Below are 22,408 nucleotides of genomic sequence, written 5' to 3'. Positions count from 1 at the left end.
CTTGCCCTGTCCAGCGTCTCCCTTCACCCACTTTTCTGCTGTCTGTCCCCCAGGAAGGAGGTTATATGTAGATCCTTGTAATCGGTTACCTCTTAACAATCCATCCTCCCTCCACCCTCCCAGCATTGCCACTCACACCGCTGATCCTGAAGGGATCATCTGCCCTGGATTCCGTTTCCAGTTCCTATCTGTAACAGTGTACATCCTCTGGTCTAGCCAGATTTGTAAGGAAGAATTGGGATCATGATGGGGTGGGGAGAGGAGAAGCTTTTAGAAACTAGAGGAAAGTTGTGTTTCATCGTTGCTACATCGCACCCTGACTGGCTGTCTCCTCCCCAAGAACTTCCATAAGGGATGTCCAGTGCCAAGGCTGTGACTTTTTAAAGGAGCAAATAACCTCATCTCGTTGCCTCAGAGCAGCCTGGTAGGTTTGAACTACTGATGTTGTAGTTAGTATTTCAACACTTACCCATCTATAAGCAAAGGAATGCCAAGCATTGCTGGCAGCTCAGAAGCTGAAACAGACAAGAAGGTGCCTTTCTCTGGAGCCGTGTCCTAAATTCAACCCTTCTGTACTCCTGTTCTGACAGCCACCCAGTTAACGCTCGCTCTGGGACTGCAGAACGAGGTTAAACAACAGTAGCTGCTTCTTAATAACTGGTGGTGCTAGACCACCTATGCTCGTCTTCAAAATACACTTGGCTCTTTTTATTTTCATATAAATTTTACTTAGCAATTTCTTTAAAATACATACTTGGGATCTATGTTGCTATCATACTAAATCTATAAATCATTTTGGTAGGAAGTGACATTTTAATACCACTGAATCTTCTGATCCATAAACATACTCTATGCTCATATGTTTATCTTTTGAGGTTTTCTTTAAATTCTTCCATAACATTTTATAGTGTTAAATAGAGAGGCCTGGGAAATAAATACCCTTGATTTTAATATCAATAATTGGTTTTCCCCTCATTGGAACTAGTACCTTCTAAAGTTTTCCACTTTCTACTGCGTTTTGCTGGTATATATAAATACGATTCATCCTATATATTGACCTTGTGATGGATTCTTCCTTATTTACTTGTCATTTTATGTGGCGCTCTTACAGATACCCTAACATTCCACAGTTCAACCGCATCAAGCAGTAGTTTACAATTGCTACCACCATCCATTTGAAAACATTTTCTTTCTTCTTAAACTCCTTGATATCAACTCCCCTTAATTCCTCCCTCTCCCCCCAGGAACCCTTATCTGTTTCCTCCTGTAAGTGCAACTTCTAATATGCCAATATCAATACTGTATTTATAGTAGGCTTTGGCTTGTTTGTTAGCTTGCTTTTGGAGAGATGGTATCAGATTAAAGAAATATCTTTGTAGTCTTAGTTTCCAAGAAGGATTTTTAAACAATTATTAATGACTATTGTATTTTTAAAAATCATTTTACTGGGGCCTTGTACAACTCTTATCACAATCCATGATGATTGTATTTTATGAAATGCCTTTTCTGAAGCTATTGAGATGGACATGGTTTTTTTGGTTGAGATATGGTTTTTCCTACTGTAGCGTAAATGTGGTAAATATCATTGACTGATAAATTGCTTCAAATCCTCCTCACTTTCAGTAAGCAAGGCTGTGTCATCTGCCTATCAGTTTGCTAGAAAGCTTTCCTTCAGTTCTGATGCCACATTTTGTTCATATAATTCAGCTTCTCTAACTATTTGCTTCAAAAATCTACTTAGAATATTAGAAATCCCATTGCAGCAGAGTTGATTCCAACTCATAGTGACCCTTTAAGAATGACCCCAAAATGGACTGGCTATCATCTCTGCCCTAACATTGGGGGTATTGCTTTATAACTAGGATAGATGATGCTGAAAATCATCTCAGAGTCTGTGCAGATCTTTTATACACCCCAGCATTCCATAAAGTTCTGGTTTACTAGTGGCAGCTGAGTTGGGTGAGGTCCCAGGAAACAGAGACGATAAAGGGAGGGGCCTTCCAGAGTGAAACCCTGGAAGATAAGACACGTGAACTCCTGGCGACACACCAGGTGCTACAGGAGTATAGAACTTACATTTCCCAACTTAAAAGTGACGTGGAACAGAATGTGTTGAGGAGCTTGCCTTACGAACCATCTCTTACCTTTTATGCATCCTGTAGTAGAAGGGAACTGAGTATGCAATGAAAGGAATATTTTGCCCCTTAATTGTGCCTAGAGTTTTGTATAGCATGTTCAAAATTTTGGTGCCTCCTTGATAATAAGCAGCACTATCTATACCATTTCAGTTACAGGTAATTTTATCTCAGATGTTTCCAAGATAAATAGGTACAAGAATTCCACCAACACCCACATCAGTAAACAGCTTTCTTATACAAAAAGAAATAAAATCATGTATTTTTTTCCTCTAAGTCAAAAGAACATCTTCCCATCTTTTCTTGACAAGTAAGCCTTGTTATGTTTATTACACTTATGTCAGATTGTCTGCAAAATCAATAGTTTAAGGCACTCTGGGAGATTTGTATTTATTAGAATTTGAAACTGGATTGTTAAAAGTCTGACTGATAGCAGAATTAAAAGCTTTCAAGTTCCTTAGAGGTATTAACAACTTAATAATCCTGATTTTATTTTTTAATAAACAAATAGTAAAAACTCTGTCTTCTGATTGCATGGTCTTAATGATTAAATACATATTTAATTATATGCCTAATACAAGTATGAGAGAGTACAAATAAGCAAGAGAGGGAGCCAGAAGTATGGATGACATATTTACTTATTTAAAATAAAAATCCATTTTCCTTCTGTTTATAGTAAACATGGTTTTTGGCACAAGCTTCATAAAGACTAGCAGGAACAGAATCCTATAAAATTAGTTTAAAGTAGGTTGGGGGTAGATACCCAGATTCCGACAGGAATGTAAGCCCTTTGGAAGTGTTTCCAAACGAGCAAACAGGTCCCAATTTTTAAAGTAGTGCTTGCAAAAAAAAGTATGCTATAATCTATACTATTAGAATCCAATATTAATTCTAGATGAAGTCTTCCGGGGGAAATATGTATGATTTTAGCACGATTCAAATACAGATGCTGAACCTGTGAAATATATAACCTGATTTCGTGTCCCGAGGCTTCTGTGGATTTTTATGTATTTATTAAAGTTAACTTTGGCTCTCTTTCCAGCTACCTTCTTCGAGGCATTTTAATTCTGGGCTTTAACTCGTCTTTCTTAACATGTTTTTATTTCAACTATGATTGAAGTCAACACATTATTGAGTTCTACCAGCTAGCATTTATTAATTCTCTTTACATGCTTAACTTTGCTCTTTGAGTTAGAGAGTTTAGGAATGGCAACTTCTTGGGAAAGGCCAGATATATTCGTAAGTTCAACAGAATTTTTTTCAATGTAGAGAGAGAAAGAAATAAAAGTAGACTTTTAAAAAATTGTAGGAAAAAAACCCCATTTGCCTTCAATTCCATTTTTCTATGTTAGAGTCTTGAGAGGATGTTTTCTATGTTAAAGTCTGGAGGCAGAATTCTGCTCTGGAAACTCCACTTTTTGCTCTTAAAGCAAAACTGACTGGATATAACCTACCCACATTTTCAAGGATGATACCCTTTACTTAAAATCTAATGGCTGTAAATGTTAACCACGTGTTCAAAATTCCTTCCCAGCACCAGTTAAACTAGTGTTTGACCTATTAACTGGGCACCAAAGCTTAAACACATTGATAGATAAAACCCCTCTAAGTAAAATGTCTTTTTTTCCTTCTTTTTCAAATGTACATCAAATATGTATGGAATGGAATGTTATGCACAGGTTAAAAGACAAAGCTTGGATTCAACACTCTAAGTTATATGATCATGGGAAATTACCTAAATTCTCCTAGCATAGTATCTCAGTGCCTTCCAAACAGTAACTAGACACGTGTTATAAAACTGAGGGTATAAGACAAGGCATCAATGAATAAATAAATGAAGATTCCTGCGGGATTGGGTGGGGGAGGGAGGGGACAGGGGGGAGCTGATATCAAGGAGTGCAAGAAGAAAATGTTTCTGTACAATTGTGGTAGCAATTGTACAATGCTGCTTGAAGTGATTAAACTATGAAATGTTATGATGTCTGTAAGAGCTCCCAATAAAACGATAAAAAATTTAAACAAAAACAAAAACATGAAAACCAATGACAGAGGAAACCTTAAAGGCAGTTCGTCAAAATAAGCAACAAAATGCATCAGAAAAGTAGGAGGAAGAAAATGGAATTATGTCAGGCTAAAATTCTATCCCTTTTGAATCATTTATTTAAGTATGGACATTTGCATTGAGCAAATCTGAGAGAGAAAAGCTGAGAGATTTGTCGTCATCAGACTAATAAGAAATGCTAAAAGTTCTTCAGTCTGATGGGAAATGCCACTGGATGATGTCAAAAATTCACAAAGGAATTATGACCCACAGAAAAAAATCAATATATTAATAAATATAAAACACCATTCATTAATCTTTATGTGATGCACAAATATGCAAAATATTACTGAAAAAATTGGAAAGACAAATAAGAACGATATTGTTGCTCTTGAAGCATATGTAGAAGTCAACAATACAAAAAGTTGAGCACAGAAGGGGAAATGACATCGAATGGTAATGTTCTTCACTATGAAGCTGGTGAGATAGTATTTGAAAGAACTGCTATTGGATACCTAGCTTATGAACTCTATAGTAGCCAGAAATAGTAATATAGGAAGTGATAGCTCAAAATGCAACACAAGATAAAAGAACATGAAAGAAAAATTCTGTTCATCCTCAAGAAGGAAGGAAAGGAAAAAGAAAAGAACAAAGAGCAAACGGAAAGCAAACATCCAAAGAGTAGCTCAATAATTACATGAAATGTACACGGTTAAATAAACTAAATAGAGAGCAGATTTTCAGAAAGGATTTAAAAAGCAAGTGCTACCTAAATAATGCTTCTAAGAACTACTTTAAATACAAAGAGACAAAGAACAAGGGTGGAAAGAGAAGCCCTAACTCCTAGCAGCCCCATGGGCTTCTGAACCCCTAACTGTTTACCAGAGTAGAAGGCCCAGTCTTTTTCTTCAGGAGCTGCAGGTTTCGAACTGCGGAACATGCGGTTCACAACCACTACACCACTAGAGCTCCTTATAAAGAAGCTAGTAAGGCTAAATCAATATCAGTGAACATAGATTTCAAAACAAAGACAGTTATCAGAGATAAGGAAATTTCACATTGATACAATGTCAACTCACCATGAAATACTGGTAGACACACTTACCTAATAACATCTTCAAATAAAATGTGCCAAATATTGGAAAAAGTAAAGGGTTAAAACCATAACTTCATAGTCACAGTTGAAAGTTTTAACGCTCCTCTCTCATTAAATACAACAGCACAAATAATTCAGTAAGCAAACTGTCAACCCACTTCACCTATAATCTTCAATACCATACACCCCCAAACTAAGGAGCCCTTGTGGCACAGCCGGTAAGAGCTGGGCTGCGAACTGCAAAGCCAGCACTTTGAAAGCACAAGCCGCCCCTTGGGAGAAGGATGTGGTTTCCTGCTCCTATGAAGATTTACGGTTTCAGAAACCCACAGAGGTAGCTCATTCTACTTCTATCCTATAGTGCAGCTATGAATTGGATTTGACTTGATGGCACTGGTCATGCCCAACAACTACACAACAAACAAACAAAATCCCAAACTCACTGCCATCGAGTCAGTGCTGACTCATAGCAACGCCAGTGGGTTTCCAGGAATAGAACTATTGACAGGAGTACAGAGCTCAGTCTTTCTCTCATGGACTTGCTGGCGGTTTCAAACTGCCAGCCATGAGGATCGTAGCCTAATACATGAACACTACACTACCAGGACTCTTCAACAAGTACAGAATAGATATTTTTCTTAATTGCACAGTCGACCTTTTACCGAGGTACAATGTTGGGCCAGGGACATAGGGAGAAGACTCATTACATTTTTCTGAATACGGTCAGAGAAATGAGGAACCACTGGCAATAAGATAAGAAGAAATTCCCCAAATCTTTAGAAATGAAATGGCACATTCTTAAATAACTCATCACTAAAAGATAATATCACAAAGCTCAGTCTTTTAATCTGAACTGAAAACACAACACATCATGATATATGAATGCAGCTATAAAGAAAAATTTATGGCTTTAAAGGCCTACAATAGAAAAGGCAAAAAAAATTATGGCAGATGGTTTTAATATTCAAGTTAGGGAGCTAGAGCAAATTAAGCCAAAATAGGTATTTAAAAAAAAACCATCATCATGATCAACAGAGAAAAGAATGAAGTTGTCAAGGATGTCGTTTTACTTGAATACCACAAACAATGCTCATGGGATAAAAGTAGCAGCCAGGAAACCAAATGACACGGCATTGGGCAAATCTGCTACCTAAGACTTCTTAAAAGTGTTAGAGAATAATGCTGCCACTTTGAAGACGAAGGTGGGCCTGATCCAAGCCATGGTAGGTCTCATACAGTGATGAAGGAAGACGGGGGAAAGCAAGGGAAGCATGTGAATGGTGGTGTTGGTCAAGAATACTGGGAGGACCACGGACTGCCAGAAGAACACATCAGTCTACTTCGGAGGAAGTGCAGCCACAATTCTCCTTAGAAGCACCCTTGTCTCTTGTGCTGTGGAGATGTTTGGTAAAGCAGAGTGCTCTGCAAAGAGAGGCAGACTCTTGACAAGATGGATTGATTATACAGTGGGATCAAACCGAGTGGGATCGAACAGAAACAATCACGAGGACAGTGCATGACCACGCATGTACACTGGGCAGCTATGAGAGGTAGTCCACACAAGGGCACTTAAAAGCAACAGTTCAAAAAATAAATAGATGCAAGTAAAGAAATCAACAAAATAGAAAGCTGGCAAATTTGTTGATATGAGTAGGTTCCAACGGCCAAGGCGTTATGTAAAAATCACTAGCATGTGAGGGCCTAAGCTGTGCTTCATCTTCAGTGCTAGAGTGCCACCCTTCCACCACATCCCCACCCAGCTCATCACTCATCAGGCACTGGCAGCCACGCGGTGTGGCAGGTCTCCTTCCCCACCACCACTGCGGGGTCTGCAGTGGTTGAGAGTGGTAGTGGTTGGTGGTTGGCCATGCCCCATGCCTTTACACTCCACATTCCCATTCCACAGGCCCCTACCAGGGCCAGGTGGAGGCTGGGAAGGTGACAGCTTTGCCTCTTTGAAATAGAAGATTTTCAAGGCCACCCAACTCCTGTGGCTCCTGTTTACACTGCTTCCTCAAGGGCCAGCCACCTCAGCCTCCTGTGTGCTGCCCACCTTCCTCAGGGCCTCAGCTGGTTTGGAATGGGAACCACTGGTGGCTCCTGTGGCCCTGAGCCTTCTCACAAAATCCCATCATCTCCTCTCCCTCCTGACTTGGATACTCATTCAAACGCACACAAAAAATTAAAAGTACTGTACATACTCGTGTATAAGTCTAGTTTTTCAGCACATTTTTTTGCATAGTTTTGGTGGTAAAATTAGGTCCTTGGCTGATATTTGGGTCAGTTTATACTCAAGTATATATGGTAGGTTTGTTTCTATTGTCATAAATTTCTAAATGTAGGGTAAGTGAGGAGTGGGCACACAAAAGAAAATAAAAAAAGCAAAATCTTAGTTCATTGAAATGATCAAAAAAATAAATAAAATAAAAGATCAACAACACTGAAAACCCTAGAGCTAAACTGATGGTGAGAGAGCAGCAAATTAAAGAAAGAAACATAAAGGATTAATGTCAGAAATAAGAAAAACGTTCACGAGTGGTTTCTAGCCTGATGGTGTCTCCTTGTGGGTGTGACTTCCTCAAAAGGATGGTCCTGGGAATCTCCCCACCCCCAACCCTCTCTGCTTCAGCTTCTTGTTGGCTAGCCAGGGAGTCAAGACCTGCCAAAGGCTTGTGATTGATGCTTCCACCGTCACTGGATCCACAAGACTTCACCCTCTGCCTGTTATCTTCCTGAATTCTGTACCATTACATGTAGCTGCGTGAATATGAACAGGGATTTACAGACTAGTGTCAGACTTACGGACTTGATCTGGATTGGGCTGGGACGTTTTCCTGACATATAACTACTTCTTCTTATAAAGCTCTCTCTTACACATATATGAGTGTCTCTGGATTTGTTTTTCTAGTAAAACCCAGCCTAACATATAGTCATTAAACAAACAAGGAAATAGTTTGAAACTACTTTATGTTAGTTATGGTTAAATGAGTTCCTTTATGTGGCCTTTTGACTTGGTTCCAAAACATTTCTGAAAGAAATGAAAGAAGACCTCGATGAATGGCAAAATACACCTTACTCATAATTGCAAGATTCCATATTAGAATGGCTACCCATTTCCCAGTCAACTGATAGCTGAAAGTCCATGCTGAAAGTCAAATCCTGACAAAGGTATTTTTTTAACTTTAATAAGTTGATTCTAAAATGTGTATGGAAAAAGACATCTACAAAGCTCAAGTATCAAGTTAGGGAGCTTACTACTGGATTTTTAGACTTGATAAAATTTACAATAGTCAAGACTATTATATTATTGGGAATTATTATTGGGAAGTATTAAGGGGAATCCTTTGGCCAATCCACTGTGATCAAGTTGATTCCAACTAATACACCTTAGCAGTGCAGTGGGCTAAGTGGAAGGTCAGTTAGCAGTGCAGTGGGCTAAGTGGAAGGTCAGTGGTTCACAGCCAGCTGGTGCTCAACAGGAGACAGATGTGGAAATCTGCTTTTGTAAACATTTCAACCTTGGAAACTCTATAGAGCATTCCACTATGTCCTATACGGTCGCTATGAGTTTGAAGGGACTCAATGACAATGGGTTTAGATGGTTTTGTTTTGGGTTTTTATGGAAAGGAACTGGTGGCAGAGGTAGTTAAATGTTCAGCTGCCAAGATCACTGGTTTGAACCCACCAGCTGGTCACAATCATTCTGAGATTACAGCCTTGGGAACCATGTGGGGCAGCTCTATTTGTCCTTTAGGGTCATTGTTAGCATTGACTCAGCGGTAAGGATTAATCTTTACAGAAGCAAATGCTGTGGAGATGCTGTTAGGTTGGAAACACCCACTTTCTTAACAGTCGTGTCTCAAACCACAGAGCCCCTGGGACAGTATGCTGCAATTAGGTGCCTCTGATAGGTTCTTACTGGCAGTATAGACCATCGTGTTCCACGTCTGATTTAAGGGTTGTAGTTTTACAGGAAATAGAAAAAGTGCAAGATTTTACTAAAATTGGCCTAGCCCACGAGTCTCTTGGTCATTTGATCAAGAAAACTCAGTAGAAATGGAGTAGACAAACACAATGGAGCACAGCATGCAGGGACGCTGAAGGTCTCAAGGCAGGCAAACAGGGCGCCGCTGTCCTGGTGCTGTCCAGAGACGGCGGTCCAGATTGTCATGCCTAGAGATGTTAGGGAAACGGCAGGGGGAGAGAGAGCTGTGAATGGTCACTGTTATTTTGCAGTGGACCTCATTCAATAATGCCAATAATATATCATTCTATGCTTTGCAGAACACCACTAGGCTCCATGAAAATTAGATCCTTATTCTTTTGTTCTTTCTTTCCTTTTAGGTCTTAATTAGCTTCTTGTGCTACTACCAACATTTTCACGGGAGCACACATGCTGGGGCAGACAAACTGGAACACCGGTTGCCAGCCTGGGAAGCTGGGGAGAGTTCCTGGTGATAACTGTCATCACACTGATGTTGTCGGTGCATGCTAAGGACCACGCTGGGGATAGAAACTATGAAAACCCAAAGCCCCAAACTTCTCATCTTTCACTAAAAATGGAAAGAAAGAAAAAAAAAAAAAACCCCACATCCTAGGTTCGGGCCTCTGTGAATCCTATCAAGCTGATCTCAGAAGCCAGAGGGTGCAATGTTTGTAAATATTTCCAGGGACTCCTATCAGCATGTCCACCTTTTTCTAACAAGGAAATAACATCCACATTGGTAGCCTGCAGGAATCATTCTCTCTAGAGCTGGCATTTGCACACAACATTCTATCCTTTTGCAAACACTGACTAGAACTCCTCTGTAGGTTTTGAAAAGCAGGAAAACACTGCGATTCAGTGACAATGGGTGAATTTACTTTGAAACGGTTCATAAAACAGAGATCTTTCAAATGAGGGCAAGGCAAGCGCACTAACAACCGCTTTTGTCCAATGAGGACTGGAGGGTGGGTGGGGGAAGGGGTCAACAAACCGCGGCCATCTCAAAATGACAAAGTCATTGTGAAGTGAAAGCCTCTGGAATGCTTTCCACACTTTCCCTGACATCCCCCACAATGCAGTGCGAGGGTCAGTGGTACCGAGACAAGTGAAGGCAGTTCCACTCTTGTGCTTCTAGAAAAGCAAGTGACCCAAGTCTATTAAACCCAAGTCTTAGGCTGACTTTGTTCTCAATATCCAGATGCAGCAGCTTTTCTGCCCCCCGCACCCCCACCCCGCCATCCTCCAGAAAGAAATGACTGGAGAGACCTCCTCGGCCTTTTCTTTCTGCTGGGCCATTTGCCCTTCCCAAAGCTGCAGTCAATGAGTCTCTTGCATGTGGAGGAGGGAATGACACATTGAGAGGTGGTCCCTGCCACTACCTGCATTGGTGGCTCAAGTAGCCTCAGGATTAGCTCTTTGTGTTGCATGAAAGGATAAGAAAGGTCAGTATTTAAGCTCAGTCAAGCTGTTGAATATTGGTGGGGGGGGGGGCAATGGGGGAGGAGGGTGACATAAATGAGTCTGAGGAAGGAATGTTTTTGTAATTGTTTCCCTCAATAAATTATAGTGCTTGCTCAAGGCAGCTGGGTGCAAGTTCACAGGCTCAGGGCTCCCCGATTTAAACAAAAATAAAGCAGGAGCAGGCCTACCTCCAACTGCTTGCTCTGAGCGGCACATTTCCATTTGTCTGGTGACTAGGAATACCGGAAGACTTGGTGGAAGTAGTGATTTTAATGACATGCGTTGTATCCATAAAGACTTCTAACCCATGTTACCACTGACCGGGCATGTCATGAGATAGGACGATCACCTTGATATGAGATATGCTCAATGTTCAGGCTTAGTGCTCTATTTTTGGAAACAGTGGATTTTGACATTTGTGAGTCCAGGTGGCAAAATCACCATGAATGTCCACAAGGACAACAAATCTCTGTGACATAAACTTATAGGGTGCTATATACCAGCTTGACAACTTTCTTTGAATTTACCTCAATGTAATATAATTCCATTAACAGATTCTCCCAATTGTGTGTGTGTGTGTATGTATGTATGTATGTATGTATGTATACATGTAAAACCCAAGCAAGCTCACTGCCATCAAATCAATGCTACTCATAGCGACCCCCTGTGGGTTTCTGAGACTGTTTTTCAAGTGGTCCTTTTTCGGCTGTAGAGTCCTAGTAGTGTACTGTGTCATGTGTTGAGGTGCTAATCACACAGTTAGCAGTTCAAAACCAACTGCTCTGCAGGAGAAAGATGAGGCATTATACTCCTGAGGTAATTAGTTTATTGTGCCAACCTGGCTGATAAACACATGTGGGGTTAATTGAAGGGCGGAGGGATAAATGGCTCAGTGAGCCTCGCGTTTCTAGTTCTTGGGTCTCTTGCCTTGTGGTGGTCGCACCAGGGTGCAGCTGCCTTAGCAGTTCCCTGCTTCAGCTGGCAAGGCTGACTTCCTGCAAGACATCCCTGAGGAGAAGCCACATGGACCTACCCCGATGCAGCCCTGGGTGCTGGAGCACCCGTGTGGAGACCCCTGCCAGCGCTGAGATGCTTACACATTCAATGATTCAGCTTTCCTCTTGCAGTCGGCATTGTTGCTTCTGTTTTGTGAGATGGAGGAGGACTTTGTGGACTGGTGTTTCATAAGGATACCTAGTTTTAATCTTTGTGAAGAACCATGTTCTACTTTGATAGATGAGTTGGCTTTAAAATATTGATAATAATTGAAGCGGCTATGAATTTGAAAAAAGAAAAACATGTATGAACAATATTGCACTATGTCTTCTGTGTACCACCAGCCCCTGGCATGTTTATGAAATAACCCCATGGCAAGCCTGAGGGTTTACTAAAAAACAAATATTGTTGTTATCCAGTGCTGTGTAATAACTAGAGTCTTCAAAAAGGTCCCTCGATTGCAGCCTGCTCTTCTGCTTTCCAAATTGCCTGGTGAGTCCAAAGTCCACCTCTTTTCATTACCCGACCTCCACACCTTTGTGTGCTCTACTTCCAGCGCCCCACCCCACAGACCTCTGTATGTCTCACTGGAGGACAGCAGTGAATTACACCCATTTTCAAAATTAGCAGTGTCACATGTCCATTAGCATGGGGTGGAATATCTAGCTATTCAAAATAGAAAACCACAACCCACAAATGTTTGTATAAACACAATTCCTATACAAAGGCAAATAGCTTCTATCTGGCTGGCCAATTAATCTGCATCCAGTTTAAACAAAATGTCTTTTTGTATAGACATTGTCAAATGGGAACCTATTATGTGGGGTAAACGTGTACCAAAATGAACAAATATCATTTTTTTCAAAATGTAGAACATGGATTGATATGTCACTTTAAGCTCCCCAAAGTCAGGGAAATCACGAGCAAGCGGTGGCACTGGCCACATTCACTCTGGGATGCGTTTAGTGTTCGCTTCTTCTACAAAGGGAGATTGAGGTTGGAGACTTAGGAAAAGAGCATTCACTGTGAACTGGAACAGACTCGATGGCACGTCAGGTTAGTTGTTAGGCTTATTGCTATTGTAGTGACCTCAAGTGTTACCAGCAGGCTGGTGGTAAAGGCTCCCTAATTTACCCAACAGGCAACCACAGTATCCACTTAAAATGCTTTGTAATTTTAATCTGAGTAAACAGATTGCTCCCAGGGATGATTAGAGACACAGGGCATTTTAAGCCGATACCTGCTCACTGCAAAACCAGCATTGGAAAAAGGATCCCCATGTAAGTGGAACCTCACAGGCAGATCCGTGTTGTCCAAGGGCCAACTGTGTACTGATTCTAGGGATGATGGCACAAATGGACAGGGTGTTTCTTAAGGTCTCCCTCCTTTATTCCTTAGCACCAGACCCAAGTGAAGATACAATTAAGGTCTAACCCAATGGTTCATATTTCTGAACCCACGATGCCAAGAAAACTATCGGTGTTGTATACAAAAAACAATCAAATATGGATGTTTTGACTAAAAAATTCATACGGATAAATGTCAATACAGCATATATTTCCAGAGCTTTGAGGCTGCAATGCTCCAGAAAGCCCTTATCACATGCCTACCTTCAACAGGAAGCAATACACATATCACAGTCGGGAAAACTTAACTTCCTACTCAAAAGAGCTTTGGATTTAGAACTACATTCTATTTATTACTAGACTTCTCTCCCAATTCTTTCTGGCTCAGTAGAAGCAGAGGGTGTGTAGTTTTTACTTAGATTGACAAAACAAACAAACAAACAAACAAACAAACCAAAATGAGGCTGTTTCCAATCCCTTTAAAATTCAATTGTTTCAGTTATGATACGCCTGGAAGGACTTGCTGGCTGTGAGTTTCTCTGCTCTGAGCACAGGAGTCCAACTGTTTTTTGACCACAGAATCCAATGAGACATGTTTAAGCAAACAACTCACCATTGCCATCATGCCATCACAGTGAATGGTACTCATGGCAAACACATGAGAACTGGGCTCCTTATGGGTTTTGTACTGGCTGCGTCTTTGGAAACAGGTCATCCAGGTCTTTCTTCCGAAGTACCACTGTTGGACTCCAACAGCCAATCTTTCGGTTGAGTGAGAACAGAGGGTCTGGTCCCCCAATGTCAGCGGCAGGTGCTGATGACCTCAAAGTCGAGAGCAGCAGACAGAGCATATTCTCTGCTCTCAGTTCTGAGAGGGGCCACCCAAACCCTTTGAGAGCTTTGCTAAGCAGAACAAAAGGCCAGAGGAGCCTTTCTATCGCAGATTCCTATGCAGCTGAGAAGATGCTAATGTCCCGTGAATTATACTCATACTACTTGTATGGTTTGTGACTGAAACCTAATTTAAAATTTTTGTTTTCGAAGATTAAGTCCAAGTAGATAAAAAACTTCATCTGAAAAAAACAAACCACCCATTCACCACCACACACCCCCACACCCCAGGAAACCAACCAACTAGATCCACTCCGTCAGGAAAGCCATAAAGTGAGTCCAGCTGACTGTCATTTTGACCTTGCTGTGCTTTAATTCAGGAGCATGTCCAGAAATAGCGCGAGCACCCCTCCCCCTTTATTCGGCTCAGCTAGCAGTGTTAATAGGCTTCTAATTAATTTCCAGAAGATTGCAGTTACAACTAACAGGTTTTAAACATTTAGTTGATTGGGGAAAATGAATTGAATATAGTGTATTTGATTTGGAAAATTAGTTTTCATTCTATGTGCTTGCCATCACAGTGTTTATTTTAAGTTAACATGATTCCATTAGAAGTTCCAGAACACCACTGGGGTTAATTTAATCCCGAGAGAGTGATAGCCAACTTTAACAATAATAACAACCCCACAATTCACATTCAGATTTTCATTGTTAAATGCATTTCTGTGGACTGAACAGAAACCTTTGCTTGATACACACCAACAGGCCAAACCCCTTCAAGTGATCACAGTGCTACCTGGTCAAAAGCCCAGTCGTCGACTGCAAATCCTCTCAGGAGAGGCTTGAGCACCCAGTCAGAGGAACCAGCGCTGCGGCCTTACGAAGCTTCGCTTGATTCCTCCTGACAACCATTGAAACAGTGAATGTTGGGAACCGTCCCTCAAAGAACCAGCAACAATGGCAGGGATCAGAGCTTTTATATTTAGCTAATACTATTTTTAAAAGGAGAAAAATATTTCTTCCTGAAGGGATTACGGGAAGCCTTATTAAAGACACCTGCAAGCAGACCAAATGACAATAGGTCTTTCTCACAATTGATCACGGAGTTATCAATTTATAGAAAACTCCTCTGAGAGATGTGCCTTTGCTACTGAAAACCCAAGACCCCCGGTAATTAGGACAGCTAGTCTCAACAATCAGTTTAAGATTAAATGAGCGGATTAAAAAAAGAAGAAGAAGGAGGAGAAAGGGGTGTGGTTTCTGGTTAAACCAAAGGAGAGCAAGACTAAAATTCCCTGTCCGCACTCTGCTAATGCTTTCACCTGAAACCGAGGGTCACCCACCTGTCCTCTACCTATATTGAATGCAAAGACATACGAGGGGTCCCAAATGACTGTGGCCACGGTTTGCTAAACACACAGTGGGCCACGTGCCATTGGCAGCTCGAGCTCTGCCAAATGTGCAGCGACACAACACACCATCGTCTTCTGAAAATCATGGGCAGCCACTGTCACGACGTGTGCCTGAAGTCACTGGCTTCCCGTGACAAAATGAAACCAGGGCAAGACTGCTTCCGGGGTGTCAATAAATGACGCACACTGCCAAACCCTGAGCAGCGCACCTCCACAAAGAATGTTTGCAGAAGAAAAACTAAAGACTTGCAGTAAAAAAACAGTCTTACAGTCAAAATACTCTGACTGTGATCATGTCACATGCTGGCCAACAGTGGCTGCCTCAGCCCGTGGGCGGCACCGTTTGCAGCCAGAGCTACTAATGCACTTCTCAGTGACCATCAGGAGTTCCTGTAATCATGTCAAGCCTACTACTGATTTTCTCAGGCAGAACTCATTTTCAAATTAAGTTAGTTTGGCTCCTTTTACAACAGAAGCTCTAGAGGCGATCCTAAGCTTTGACTTCAAGAACATTTCAGTCTTAAAGAAAAACAACAACAAAGAGCCACCAGGCTAGCAAGCCATAATTACAGACCCACTTTCTGGCCTTCAAAATTCATTCACCATTAGACTACAGTAAACTGACGTTCAAGGCAAGTGAAGAAGGCTCAAACAGGAGTTGGAACTCACAAACATGTAAAACTTGGCGTGGATGTGTCTAGTTTCCACCAGAAACACTTAGAGAGGAAGAAAGTTCCCCAGCCTGCAACACTGAAGTCTAGAGTGAAATTGCACGGGGGTGGGGGGGGCGGTGTTGAGGGGGTAAGAGACAAAAAACCCCATGAGCAACAATTCTGAATGAGATGAGAGCTGACATGAGCCAACATTGTTTCTCAGAACCTCATGTTCACAGACAAAACAGACGCTTTCTGAATTTCTGTGGGATTGTTGGTTTTCTAGTTTAGTTAAGTTTTTCTCTTCTTTTTTTTAAGAACAGACAGCTTAAGACTTACAACAACCATCCCGTGAACAGAAAAACGGCCTGGAAAAAAACACAACCCACATTTTCCGAGGATGCTTTGATCCTGTACTCTTATTATTGGCTTCCACATGCTTGCCTTTAAATGCTTTGTTTCTCCAATAACTGCTCTCTATTGTCCTTGTTAACACAAAGTATTATTTTCAACTTATTAATACTAATCTTTTCTTTTGTCGGTAACCACACCTGGTTTTATACTCACACACACACACACAACCCAAAAAACCGGGTGCAGGAAATATTTGTCCTTTGTGGTAATACAATGCATAATTTGGTTAATCTGGGCTATCTTTCCGTGAGAGGTGATTGTTTCTACATTGTGAAATGTGTTCACAGTAAAGCAGAACCCATGCCAGATCCCTGGGAGGCAGCCCAGGAGCATGTCCCTCCTTCGAAGGAAAACATTGAGCGGGCTGTGTAGTCACTCCTACGCACTAGGTATTACTCATGTTAACTTAGCTCCGAATCATAACCACACCCTTCTCTTACAAACATGGCCTTTCCTTAAGGTAAAATTACACATCCACATCGATAGGCAGAAAGGCTTCCCACCCCCCACCCATGCAAGGGCCTCAGGGAGACCCCCGGCCCCCCCACCCCTACCAAAGAAAAATCAAGAACTTCAATTTTTTATGGAATTAGCTGATGTTACTTTACCTGGATGAAATCTAGAACTGTGAGGGGCAGCAAGTCATCCATATGTCCAATGTCTTTGGAGAAACGATTTAAAATTCTTCCTGCAAGAATGGGATAAGGAGAATCACTCATTTCCCCAGATAGACCCTTTGAGAGCAACAATTCGCAAACAAATCGAAACAATATTTTAAATGCATATGTATTCAATATGTGAGGTTTTCACATGAAGTAAGCCGATGTCATTGGTAAAGACAAGAGGAGGGCACCTGAAGAGAATAAAAAACACCACCAAATTCAGTGGGTGGGGAAGATGATATTTGGCTTTACTTGTTGAGAAGGCTGGGGGTGCGAACTGTGACAGTGCAGGGAAAGGTTGCTGAACTTTAAAACGAACTCTTTTCAGATCGTACGTAGGGCTTGCTCAACGGGTTGATGGACAATTGAAACGTACATACATGAATCCCACTTGCTTAATATGTTGCTTCAGTTATCAGAATGGATTTTGCTTAGTAATTTTTAAGGAGATATAATAGACTGTCTTAAAAAACAGTCCCCAGCATGCAGTATGGATCCTCGTGCTTTGGGAAGACTCAAAGCCTGTCATTTCCAAGTTGTAGGTTTATTGTGGGTATAAATCATGACCCCTTGAGCTGTTCAAACGCTGGCAAACGCCAAGGCAAGGTGGATGGAATCAGAAAACAGGAAATCAGGCCATAACCTATCCCCCTCGTTGATTTTTATCTCATCTAGAGCCGAATCCATGAAAATGGGAGAGCATGATCACTTCAGATGTGGAAAGCCTGATCCGGTTTCTAAGAAATACGCATTCTTTCAAAGCATGTGTTTAAAAAATGAACTTATATTTATAAAACCAATCTCAGCCTATTTTGGCCTTGGCAGCAACTGGGCAGTGAGTTTGTAGCTCTCAGAACCTCTTTTCTACCTGATGCTTCAGGACACCGAACCACCCACGGGGCCGGGGGGTGGGGGGGGGCTTGTGCTTGCTCTCTTGATAATGCTTATGGGAAGTGACTTCCTACTGCGCCCCTTTATCTCAACCCACAACTGGACAGGCAATGATCAGAGGGTGGGAAACGCTGGTCTTGGCAATGTCACCGGACTTTACCAGGCAGGGCAGCACAGGGTGGCCAAGCTATGCTATTATGAGGTGGACCTCAATCTCCCTAGACTCCAGGATCTGTCTGTTAGAGGCATCTCTGGCGTGTCTGGTAACAACTTTTCAGAGCCACTAATACTATCGACCTTATATTATTAGTCAATGGACTAGATAAACTCATGGTCATGAAAGAACCCAGTCACAATTCCAGGCTTGTAACATGTGCTCAGAGAGAGAGAGAGAGAGAAGGAATGAATGAAAAAAAAAAAAAAGATGATTATTAACTATAGGTTCTGCATCATGCCACCTAGAACATTCTATCATCTATTGTAGAAAGTCCAACTTGTTAAAAACCCTGGTTGTGATTCAGTAGCTCAGGGATAGAGCTTAAGATTCTGCATTTCTACCAACTTCCAGATGGTTCTATTTCCTCTGGTCCACAGACCATACAAGGGCAAGAGGTCAGGTAATTATTTAATCACTTGTTAGGAGCATTTAAATCTGATGGGCAATTTCCCACATGTTCATAGATATTTTGTGAACTATCAGATCCCAATTTTATTTAATTTTCAAAGAATCAATACCAAAATAATGAAAACACATGTTAAAAAGTACTAGGCCAAAAAAGGAGAAAAGTTAAAGTCACGATTAAAACACTTATTTCTTCAATGAGAAATCTGTACAACAAGTACAGCTTTCAGAAACATTCCACATACTCTGGGATAATTTAGCTTTTCAAATGTTGAAAGTAATAGCTGATTTTCTTTTTAAGTGAAAAACCTACACAAAGACCAACAGTATGTGAAAACCGCCCCTTTACCATTTGCCAGATGTTGCAGTCTTAAGATCTGAGAGCCTTCTGGCTGGCAAACTGCATAAAACATAAGTGCGCGCACACGCACACTCAGCCTGAGAACAACGGTCTCCCATACAACTTCTGCAATAATTAACTGAATGTCCAAAACTGTCAAAATTCACCAATGAGCTGAGTGCAGAAAAGGTGAGATTAGCAGGTTCAATAATGATTTCCTTGTTCTAAGAAATGTTTAGGAGAACGAACGGTGTTTTCAAAGTATTTTCATCCGGGTTTTCTTTAATTGCTATATTCTGGGCTGAGGTTTCAAGTTCAAGGCCTCGCAGTCACAAAGTTTTCTCAAAGGTCTCCAAATAACATCCTTATGATGAATCCCCCTCCGTGCACATGCTCTGTCTCTTCATCCAAGTGACAGTTGGCTCCTGCCTCCTGCATGGGTATCTCCAGGGATGTGGAAGGAAGGGCATTCACTTTTTCCAGGGAAGGGGGTGCAGGGATGGGGGCAGGGGGGAGAGCAGGACCCCAAGCCATTTTCAGCATATTCTGTCAGAAAGGGCTTTCTTACATGAAACCAAATCCTGGAGCATCCAATGTTTGCTGCTTCTTCAGGCCTCACAGCCACATGGAGTGCCTCTCGTTTCTCTTGACCTGCAGCCTTCAAGACCTGAAGAGAGCTCGTGCTAGCCTTCCCAGACTGCTCACCAGGAACCATCCTTCATACTTCAATTGTCCTTTATACAACATGGGGCTCTGGCTTGCTCGTGATTTTCTGTATGTCAAGGTCAAGGTCTTAGTCTCAGAAGGTCAAGGTCCAGAAGTAGGGTAACACAATATCTCTGTGTTCTGCACAGCATGTATCCAACCACAAAGCCCTCATCACAGTAATAGCTACAATAATTTCTGTGGCAGCCAATTACATCTCGGGCCTTGTCCAGTGAAAATCCCTATCCCATTCCCTCGGTACAACAGACACATTTGGGTATAAACAACAAGAAGAGTGCATGCTTTTTTGTCACTGAAAAAAGGACCTTTTAGTAATTGCTGTGGTCTAAACAATTTTGAAATAACAGCAACAACAATCCCCCAAATATATGTATACATACACGTGGACAGGTATGTATGAAGCGGTCTCTAAAAGTTCATGTGAAAATTCCCTTATCATTTACTTCCATTCTCACATGTGCATCTGTGCATGCATGTATTTATACATACATGTGAGCGGGCTTCAAAAACCTTGTGGAAATTAGAGTGGAAAGCTAACAGAATTTTTGCATGAAATTTTGGACGCCTTCTCATATAAGAAAGCACAGTTACAGATACTTCTTGGACATGAACAAAACCGCACCGAATTGGCTTTCCGGGTTTGTAGGATTCAGACCATAGTCTGGACACATAATATAGTTCACAAACTTAGGCGCGACATCATAGTTTGGTGATTGGTATCCGGAGACTTAAAAGCTGCTTAGTAACCACCTAAGTAAGGTACAACTCTACTAATCCAGATCAAAAGAAAAAGTTGGAAATCAAAGACTCCCAGAAGCAACTAATCCACATAATCTTTACAAGCCATGGCCTCGTCTACTCTGAGACCAGAACTGGATGGGGCCCAGCTACCCTCAGAACAAATCATTCTGAACAGAGCCATTAATAGAGGGACCCTGGCACAATGGGAGAAAATGTGAAACAGGTTTACCACACAGGTTAGAAGATGGAGGATATTCGGAGACTATTACTCCCTGAGATACTCTGTAAACTTTGAACCAAAACTAGCCCCCACTCCCCAGGCCACTACAGCTAAATTACAGACGGGCTCACAAAGTACAGCATGTCACAACCATGACTGATGTGCTACTTTTGAAAAATCATGGGCAGGACACTAAACAGTTGGCCATTTCGTTAAAACAATGACGACAATACAAGAGGGCAGGGAAACTAGATAAATGCAAAGAGAATTATGAGAGAAGAAATACTGATACTGTTTATGTGTTGTAAAGAGGGTAACAGAAGTTACAGAACAAATTTTGGAAGAGATTGCTGAATGAGATCCCGTACTGCTGTGTAAATCTCCACCCAAAACACAAGAAGATACTTCTTTTTTTGTTGCTGTTTAAAGGGTATTCCATGAATGTTTACGAAAAACATTTAATTTGTTTTGTTATTTGGCAAAAGTAGGAAACAAGCAAAATATCTGAAAAGAGCCTATAAAATACTATAAAAATAACAGTTGCTTTAAGACTCCAGACACTATATCTTTTAACAGCCATCAGCTTTCTCCACCACATTTGTTTATGTTCCCATTTTGTCTTCAGCTATTTTGTCAGGAAGGTGAGTATCATACATTGCCACATTAATAAAACAAATCATTCTTGTACTGAGGTAAGACTTAAGTAGAGGCCCAAAGTCCATCTGCTGCCATTATATATATATATATGTATATATGGACAAATACACGTATCCTTATATATTTCTTAAAGGCTTTAAGTTAAACATGTGGTCATCTAGCAGGGATACATCAAAACACACATGGAAGAAGGACATCAGCCTGTGTGATCAAGAGGTGTCAAGAGGAAAAGGTATCAGAAGTTCAAAAACAAGCAATCAAAATGATGTGGAGTGGAGATCCCAAACCCACCTGTAAGATAAGTAGACAGTCCCTCACAGAAGGCCCACAGAGAAGGGATGATAGATCCAGGGTGCAGTAGAGCACTGATGAAACACATAACTACCTGTAGTTCTCTAAGAGTGCCTCCCCTCACTATTTTTTTTTCTTTTTTAACATTTTATTAGGGGCTCATACAACTGTTATCCCAATCCATACACACATCAATTGGGTAAAGCGCATTTGTACATCGTTTCCAAAACATCTTCTCTCCATTTAAACCCCCGACATTAGGTCCTCATTTTTCCCCTCCCTCCCCGCTCCCCCTCCCGCATGAGCCCTTGATAGTTTATAAATGGGTATTTTATCATATCTTGCCCTGTCCGACGTCTCCCTTCATCCACTTTTCGGTTGTCTGTCCCCCAGGGAGGAGGTCACACAGTTCCATGTAATCGATTCCCTCTTTCCTACCCATTCTCCCTTTACCCTCCCTGTTTCGCCACTCACACCACTGGTCCTATAGGGCTCATCCGTCCTGGATTCCCTGTATTTTCAGTTCCTATCTGTACCAGTGTACCTCCTCTGGTCTAGCCAGTCTTGCAAGATAGAATTCGAGTCATGGTAGTGGGAGCGGGGAGGAAACCTTTAGGAACTAGAGGAAAGTTGTATTTCTCATCATTGTTACATCGCACCTTGACTGGCTCATCTCCTCCCCGAGACCCCTCTGCAAGGGGATCTCCAGTGGCCTACTAATGGGCTTTGGATCTCCACTCCGCACTCCCCCCATCATTCACTATGGTAAGATTTTTTGTTCTGATGATGCCTTACACCTGATCCCTTCGACACCTCGCGGTTGCATAGGCTAGTGTGCTTCTTCCATGTGGGCTTTGTTGTTTCTGAGCTTGATGGCCGCTTGATTAC

The 22,408-nt window shown here is 41.5% G+C and overlaps 1 protein-coding gene across 3 annotated transcripts in view; it reads right to left on the bottom strand.

Annotated features, from left to right (window-relative positions):
* The window catches only part of ABCC4 (ATP binding cassette subfamily C member 4), a 283,125-nt gene that overhangs the window by 81,275 nt on the left and 179,442 nt on the right, over positions 1 to 22,408 (bottom strand). For all 3 annotated transcript variants that reach the window (XM_004709768.2, XM_045296369.1, XM_045296368.1), the window contains one exon: positions 16,979 to 17,058. In XM_004709768.2, the coding sequence (XP_004709825.1) occupies positions 16,979 to 17,058 (80 nt within the window). The remainder of the gene's footprint in view (positions 1 to 16,978; positions 17,059 to 22,408) is intronic.

This window comes from Echinops telfairi, unplaced genomic scaffold (genome assembly GCF_000313985.2).
Source record: "Echinops telfairi isolate 266 unplaced genomic scaffold, ASM31398v2 ScPeMD7_7405;HRSCAF=8443, whole genome shotgun sequence".
Taxonomy (NCBI): Eukaryota; Metazoa; Chordata; class Mammalia; order Afrosoricida; family Tenrecidae; genus Echinops; species Echinops telfairi.
This window is presented reverse-complemented; position numbering and strand designations above follow the sequence as displayed.